Here is an 8,795-nt window from a genome sequence, read left to right as displayed (position 1 = left end):
GCTTCTTATTATTAATATAACACTACAAATTAAAGGGAAACAAACGTAACATTACCGTAACTCGATCTTTACAATATGTATCATGCTGTAGAACTATATGGTTAATCAAATCTGTGACCACATTAAAGATGGCGACGCGGGCTTCACCACACTTAGCCGTGAGCGGCATCTTTCAACTTGCCGGCCTAGTCATTCTGCGACGGTGACGTAGATCTCAGGCGACGCACAGTGAGAGACCTGAGAAGTAAACTGTACAGAAGTGGCAGCGTTGTTGTGTTTTTACGACGGTGAGTTACCCAGGGTGTATCTACACATTGACTGTGCTGCCCTCCTTACCAGTAGGGGGCCTGAGTGGTTGTGAACCTCAGTCCCGTGCCTGGAGGATGTGACAACTTGTTTCTTTTGGTTGTACTTGTGGATCCAAGAGACTGACACCTCATCCTACCTTTGATGAAGGTTCACAGGTAGTTTATTGGCCTATTCCAGCATTTATCATTACTGGGGCGCTGGACACGCGCATAGTTTGTCCAATGCATGTAGTGATTAGTGATTGGAATAGTAATTTGTCATCAATTTGCCTTGTCGGAACATTTGTCATTATTCAAAAATGTACGTTCCCTACACTCGCCAGCTTACAATTTCCTATGCATAAAATGTAAAGTATTCAACCGTACAGTTTTGTCAACCAAGTGAATTTGTTATTCTGATTGAGGGAGATAAGCGGCAACCATGTAGTGCTGCTTATCTTAGGGAAACAACGGATTGGCTGGGTTAAAATATAATCCAGCAGATGTCGGGGAAAGATCAGGTTATCCCCATAGCCATGACATTGACCGTGATTACTGTAGAAGTCAGAGGGACCGGCCGACATAAATCTCATGACTACGGTCCTACGGCCAGCTTAAAGAGTGTTGCCACTAGATACGTAGATGCCGTATCCATTGACTGTACCATCACTGTCTGACAGTAGCCCCTTTTTGTTTTTTTTTGTTTTTATGCAGCTCACAACCGGGTAATGTGAAGGAACTGCAACACGGACTAATTCAGTTGACAGCTGTGTCACAATTCTGCCTCGTACTGTCTTTCAGAATAATGCGGAGGCAACACTTTGATTCTTAGGGTATGTGCACACACACTAATTACGTCCGTAATTGACGGACGTATTTCGGCCGCAAGTACCGGACCGAACACAGTGCAGGGAGCCGGGCTCCTAGCATCATACTTATGTACGATGCTAGGAGTCCCTGCCTCGCTGCAGGACAACTGTCCCGTACTGTAATCATGTTTTCAGTACGGGACAGTAGTTCCACGGAGAGGCAGGGACTCCTAGAGTCGTACATAAGGCTCCCTGCACTGTGTTCGGTCCGGGACTTGCGGCCGAAATACGTCCGTCAAATACGGACGTAATTAGTGTGTGTGCACATACCCTTAGGATCAGTCAGGTCCCAGCAGTTAGGCATCCGCTGATCTGACATTGATGATCTATCCTGTCAATATTCCATCAACTACACTGGTGGAAAAACCCCTTAAAGGCCGGAGTCGCTAGGCTTCCCGTCACCTGGTGCAATGGTTCAGCTTGATGCCCTAGTTTTGTATCTAAATGCACTGGCCAAGGCAGAGTGGCTTGTAGTCCTCCCTGGCACGCAGCACCCCCGTGGCATGTGCCGCACCAGCCCCCTCTCGCTAGTTACACTCTTGTAAGGCCCTGTTCACATCCTGTTTGTGATTTCTGTACATGCTAAACATGTCCGTAGGGCTCCATTAGACCGAGAGAGGCCAAAATAGTTGCTTTGTTTTTTTTACCTCCGTCGGGCTTGTGTACATCAGTATACTTGCTTTTTGGATGGAATAGCGTAGCAGACAACGCTTTCCCATCTCGCCGGATCTTGCTAAAAAACGTATACGTTTCTTTATATGGCATCCTGTAGCTTTTGTATGATAGAAAGCTCATGACGTATTCTAATAGCCTTTCATGACATATCAGTTAAATGGATACCTTTATAGTCTATGGTTGACGGATTCCTAGCGTTGCATCTGTCACCCGTAGACTATAATGGTTTCTGTTTAACGGATTAGTCACGAAATACGTTAAAGTTTAAGATGACGGATTCCGTTGTTCGGTATCTGCCATAGCCCATTTTTAACATGTATGTCGGCAGATTTTTGAAGCCAAAGCCACGAGATGACAGTCTGTGGTGAGCGGCATATGTTTGAGGTTTTTTTTTTTACTATTGTTCGAAAAGCTTTTATAGATTATGATCATACTACAATTGTAGATGCTCCTAGCTGTATCATTTAAAGGGGTTTTCCGGGATTATAAAAAAAAAATAATAGCCTGACCGTAGGAAATGGGATAGAATGAAACAATTAGGGTATGTTCACACGCAGTGACCAAAAAACGTCTGAAAATACGGAGCTGTTTTCAGGCAAAAACAGCTCCTGATTTTCAGACGTTTTTGTAGCAACTCGCGTTTTTCGCAGCGTACTTTACGGCCGTTATTGGAGCTGTTTTTCAATGGAGTCAATGAAAAACGGCTCCAAAAACGGCCCAAGCAGTGACATGCACTTCTTTTTCGCGGCCGTCTTTTTACGCGCCGTATTTTGACAGCGACGTGTAAAATTAAGGCTCGTGGGAACAGAACATCGTAAAACCCATTGCAAGCAATGGGCAGATGTTTGTAGGCGTATTAGGGGCGTTTTTTCAGGAGTAATTCGAGGCGTAAAACGCCCGAATTACGTCTGAAAACACTGCGTGTGAACATACCCTAACAAATACTCACCAGTTTAAAGGCCATGGAAACCTTTGAAAGTGATATACATACGTGTGTGTGTGTGTGTGTGTGTGTGTGTGTGTGTGTGTGTGTGTGTGTGTATATATACACACGTATGTCACAGTGTGTTCTGTGCAACTTTATAATTTAGATTTTAGTTAAAGAATTTACATTTTGAGATACAGCTGCTCTGTATTCTGTATACAGAGCAGTTGTATCTTACGCTAAATACTGTACCCGTCAGATCTGCGGGACTGATAGGTTCAGTGTCAGCGGATTCTGCGTGTTTCTGACACGCAGGATCCACCTGTTATCCATCACATTTAAGTTCATAATTTAGATGTGATTAATTTACAGGTGGATCCTGCGTGTCAGAGACACGGAGAGCCCGCTAATCCGACGGGTACAGGATTCAGCGTAAGATATAACTGCTCCGTGTATAGAGCAGCTGTATCTCAGAAAGTAAAAATAATATTTCATAATAACTAATTATAAAGTTGCACAAAACACACTGACCTTTTGAAGCTCTGGTGGTCGCTGGCGGTCTTTGTTTACTGATGATGTGCCATACCCTTGACTGCTTCATACAATAACTAACCTTAGTGATCTTGTGCCGTTCATGCAAGCAGTGGGAGCCTATGGATGTGTTCGTTATATGTGCTGGGAGCAAACCCTGCGCATATGATGTGCGTCATGTGATATAAACTGTGACTGCTGAGTTGCCGTGAATATGCACCTCAATGTATTTCTATGAGGCGTGTTGTGGTATAACTTTAGTCATAATGTAAAAGAAATGAAAGTTATACTGACATTGTAACAGATAATATGTAATATTTATTGTTCTATCCAAATAATATCATTTTTATCTTATTTATGAATGTTTGTAAAAAAATGTATTTCAAAATGGGGATGGCTGGTTATATATTCCAAAGATCGTCTGAGTAATGAGAGCTGTGATTGGTTGCTCTCACCATCTGCTCCTCAGGCGGGAAGATGTATAGAAGCTAGTGGGAGACTTGGAGGAACAGACATCACAACTGCTCCTGACGGTTCTGCTTTGATTCTCTGGTATCTCCCAGAAAAATTTAAGGTGTATTCTATATATATATATATATATATATATATATATATATATATATATATACATTTATTTTGCCTATTTTATACATAAGTTACTGAGACGCAGCCTAAATAGTTAAATAAATACGGCCATATATTCATCTTGTAAAACATGCTCCGTTTTTTAGCTGGCAGAAGTTATGAATGATGTCATTTTTAGCTATTTTGTGTAAAATTCCTATGTGAATAAAAACTTGTGTGGCGCCCTACCGATTTGGAAATAATTCTGGAGCGGTATTTTGGATTTCTTTGGTCCAGTGTTACTCGTTATCAGCTTGCCAGATGACTTTTCTTACATGATGCTGCATTTATACATGAAAGCCTTGTGTGCTTTGTTACAGGGCAACAACTGGTTACCACATATCATGCAGTGCTGAGCTGATGGGAAGTTTACAATAATGTCAAAGACATCTTGCAGAAGGAAAGTAACTTCTGCTAAGGTAAAGAGTCTTTTTTTTGTAATGCTTTATAAATATTTTGATTCCCAGTTAATATCTTATGGTCACTAAGCCCTTATTCACACGACAGGGTTTCCCGGCCGGGTAACGGCCGTTCATAAAACAGCCATCACCCGGCTGCAGTAGGAACAATAGACCCCTAATGGGGCTATTCACATGACCGATTTTTTTTTACGGCCCGGGAAACCTGGCCGTCAAAAAATGGGACATGCCCTATTTTCGGCCGTTTGCCGGGCTCCCATAGAAGTCTATGGGGCCGGGTAATACACGGCTATCACCGGAATGTGTCCCGAGTGATGGCCATGTATTCCGTCACTCGCGCTCTCTCTCCTCCTCCTCCTCACAGTGCAGAGTGCATGTGAGGAGGAGGAGGGTCTTTTTTTGCTCCCTGTAGGAGTCTGAATCTCCAATCCCCAGCCGTGGATTGGGGATTCCGCTACAGGAGAAGTGAGTGACTACACTTCTAAGTGATTTTAGCGGGAGGGGACCTCTGTTACCCCATTGAGCCTTCTCCCCCGCAGTGTTATCGTGGGGTACTAATTGTTTCAATGGCAGCCGGGGGCCTAACCGTTTTACGCTCTCAGGCATAATGCACTGCAATGTAGAAGTATTGTAGTGTATTATAATATTGTTCAAAATATCACATAGAGGGACTTAATTGTAAACTTTATTGATGACTGTTTTTTTTACTAACAAAAAAATGTAATTCCAAAGTAAAACAAATGAAATCCCATTTTTGTTTTTTTCACCATATAAAATTCTTTATTCTGAAAAAAAAAATCTTTAAAAGCCGCATTCATAATGACTTGAGCTATGAAACTATCACGTAATTGAACCCATATGGTCAATTCTATTAAAAATTAGAAAACAATTGCTGTTTTCTGTTCATCCCACCTTCGAAAAAAAGCAATATAAAGCTATCAAAAAGTCGTATGTACCCCAAAATGATACCAATGAAAACTACAAGTCGTCTCACAAAAAATAATCCCTTCTACATAATTTTTTTCTGGCTCTTTGAATATAACGACGCAAAAATTAATAATTGGAAAAAAAAAAAGTATTTTTCTTGTGCAAAAAGTAGTAAACGATAAAAATATTGTATGTTTTATATAGCTGTAATCGTACCGACCCAGAGAATAAAGTTATTTATACCGCACGATAAACTGCGTAATTTTAAAACACAAAAATAATGGCAGAATTGCTTATAAAAGTTAATTAACCCCTTCCCGCTCCTGGACGTACTATTAGGTCATGGTAGCTGTATCGTTTGCGTTCCATGACCTAATAGTACGTCACGGGAGTAACGGCCATTTCGGCCGTCTTCCCGACACATGCAGGAGCTGTGACAGCTGCTGTCTCATACAGCAGCTGCCGCAGCTGCTACAGCGGCGACCGATCGCTGTGTCCCCCCTGATTAACCCCTTAAAAGCTGCATTCAATAGAGATCGCGGCTTTTTAGGGGTTAAACCACCATGGACGGCCCGCTACATGATAGCGGGCAGCGATGGTTGCTATGGCAACCGAACGCCTAATAATGGCGTCCAGCTACGCCATCTACGGAAGTCAGGACCCACTATGTTTGCTGTCAGTGAGTAGCTGACAGCTCTAATACACTGCACTACGCATGTAGTGCAGTGTATTAGAATTGCTATCAGGGCCTCCTGCCCTCAAGTCCCCTAGTGGGACAAAGTAATAAAGTTAAAAATAAGAAAAAAAAAGTTTTAAAAGTAGAAATTCCCCTTTTTCCCTGATCAGTCCTTTATTATTAATAAAAACAAATAAACTATACATAATTGGTATCGCCGCGTCCGTAACGGCCTGAACTACAAAATGATTTCTTATTTATCTCGCGCGGTGAACGCCATAAAAGAAAATAATAATAAGCCGTACCAGAATCACAATTGTTTGGTCACTTCACATCCCAAAAAATGGAATAAAAAGAGATCAAAAAATCGCATGTACCTAAAAATGGTACTGATCGAAACTACAGTTCGTTACGCAAAAAATAAGTCCTCGCACGGCTTTATTGATTGAAAAATAAAAAAGTTCTGGCTCTTAGAATAAGGTAACACAAAAAGTAAATGATTTTTTTACAAAACGTATTTTATTGTGCAAACGCCATAAGACATAAAAAAAAAACTATAAACATCTGGTATCGCCGTAATCGTATCGCCCCGCAGAATAAAGTGAATATGTCATTTATAGCGCACGGTGAACGCTGTAAAAAAAAAATTAATTGCTGTTTTTTAGTCACCACACCACTTAAAAAAAGAATAAAAACCGATCAAAAAGTCGCATGCACCCCATGAAAAGTACAATGAATTCCTCAAGGGGTCTAGTTTCCAAAATGGGGTCACTTTTGGGGGGTTTCCAATGTTTTGGCACCACAAGACCTCTTCAAACCGGACAAGGAGGCCTCAATCCACTGGGTGCTCCTTTGCTTCGGAGGCCGGTGCTTCAGTCCATTACCGCACTAGGGCCACATGTGGGATATTTCTCAAAACTGCAGAATCTGGGCAATAAGTATGAAGTTGCGTTTCTCGGGTAAAACCTTCAGTTTTATAGAAAAAAATGGTATAAAGAGGATTTTCTGACAAAAAAAAAAAAAAATGAAATATGTCAATTTCACCTCTACTTTGCTCTAAATTCCTGTGAAGCAACTAAAGGGTTAATACACTTTCTATATGCTGTTGTGAATACTTTGAGGGGTCTAGTTTCTAAAATGGGGTGTTTGATAGGGGTTTCTAATATATGTAATATTTGTATAAACGGAGACCCCTATTAGACCATTTCAGTGCCCGGTTTTCCCCAGCATACACCCCGAGAAGTGTATTTCTATTGATGAGTCCTTGGTACATATTAAAGGGAGGCTTCAATTCCGCGAGTACCTGCCGGGTAAGAGGGCAAGGTATGGCGTGAAGATGTATAAGCTGTGCGAGAGTGCATCAGGGTATACCTACAGGTTTAGGATATATGAAGGGAAGGACAGCCGTATTTAGCCCCCAGAATGCCCCCCCCCCCCTCTTACTGGGAGGTAATGCAAAAATTGTGTGGGATTTGGTGCACCCACTGCTGGACCAGGGTTACCACCTCTACCTGGATACATTTTATACCAGCGTCCCACTCTTCAACTGTGTGGCAAGTACAAGGACAAGAGAGATGCCACACCAGTACCCATGTACCTCGTACAAAGACCCCCAAACCTGACTGCATCCTGGACTACAATAGGTACATGGGAGGTGTGGACTTGTCAGATCAAGTCCTGAAGCCCTACAGCGCCATGCGGTGTGGTATAAGAAGCTGGCCGGGCACCTCATACAGATGGCATTGTACAATGCGTACGTGCTACATCGATGTGCAGGCCAGATGGGAACTTTCCTGGAATTTCAAGAGGTGGTTATCAAGGACCTAATCTTTACGGACCAAGAAGGGGGGGCACCCAGTACTTCTGGAAGCGAGGCCACACGCATCGCACCAGGGCAACACTTTCCAAGAGAAGTTCCCAAAACTGGCAAGAAGGGAAAAAGGCAAAAGAGGTGCAAAGTCTGCGCAAAGAGGGGGATAAGGGAGGACACAATATATCAATGTGACACGTGTCCCGAAAAACCGGGGCTCTATATGAAAGTGTTTTAAAATGTATCATACATCCCTTGATTTTTACCCTGATGCACTTCGCACAGCTTATCTTTCCCTTCTGAGCCCTACTGTGTGCCCAGGAAGCCACATGTAGGGTATTGCCGTACCCAGGAGAACCCACATTACAGTTTATGGGGTGTATATCTCCGGTGGCGCATGCTCGGCACAATATATTGGACACTGAAATGGCATACATATATAGAAAATTGCAAATCTCACACTGCACCATCTGCTGCGCATTACCTTTTAGACGATACCTGTGGGGTCAAAACGCTCACTACACCTCTAGATGAATGCCTTAAGGGGTGTAGGTTTTAAAATGGGGTCGCTTCTTGGGGGTTTCCATTGCTTGGATACCTCTGGTTTTCCGCAAATACAACATGGCACCCGAAAACCAATCCAGCAAAATCTGGACTCCAAAGAACACACAGCGCTCCTTTCCTTCTGAGCCCTCCCATGGGCCCAAACAGCAGTTTATCATCACAAATGGGGTATTGCCGCAATTAGGACAAACTGAGCAACAAAATGGGGTATTTTATTTCTTGTGAAAATAAGACATTTTGGGCCAAAACTACATATTATTGGAAAAAAATTTAAAATTTTTTTTTTATAATTCACAGCCCTATTCAAATAAGTTTTGTTAAAAAACTGAGGGGTCTAAATGGTCACAACACTCATAAATGAATTCCTTGAGGGGTGTAGTTTCCAAAATGGGGTCACTTCTCATTCTGGTTTGCATTGTTTTGATACCTCTGGGGCTCTGCAAATGCGACATGGCACCCGAAAACCAATCCAGCAAAATCTGGACTCC

General features: G+C 42.3%; 1 protein-coding gene across 1 annotated transcript in view; it reads left to right on the top strand.

The window, feature by feature from the left end:
* The first annotated feature begins 161 nt into the window (after window positions 1–161).
* The window catches only part of RAD17 (RAD17 checkpoint clamp loader component), a 37,243-nt gene continuing 28,609 nt past the window's right edge, over window positions 162–8,795 (top strand). Inside the window, exons 1-2 of the mRNA XM_075837929.1 lie at window positions 162–287; window positions 4,232–4,330. Coding sequence (XP_075694044.1) covers window positions 4,289–4,330 — 42 coding nt within the window. The 5' untranslated portion in view covers window positions 162–287; window positions 4,232–4,288. The remainder of the gene's footprint in view (window positions 288–4,231; window positions 4,331–8,795) is intronic.

The sequence above is a fragment of the Rhinoderma darwinii genome, chromosome 1, assembly GCF_050947455.1.
Source record: "Rhinoderma darwinii isolate aRhiDar2 chromosome 1, aRhiDar2.hap1, whole genome shotgun sequence".
NCBI lineage: Eukaryota > Metazoa > Chordata > Amphibia > Anura > Rhinodermatidae > Rhinoderma > Rhinoderma darwinii.
This window is presented reverse-complemented; position numbering and strand designations above follow the sequence as displayed.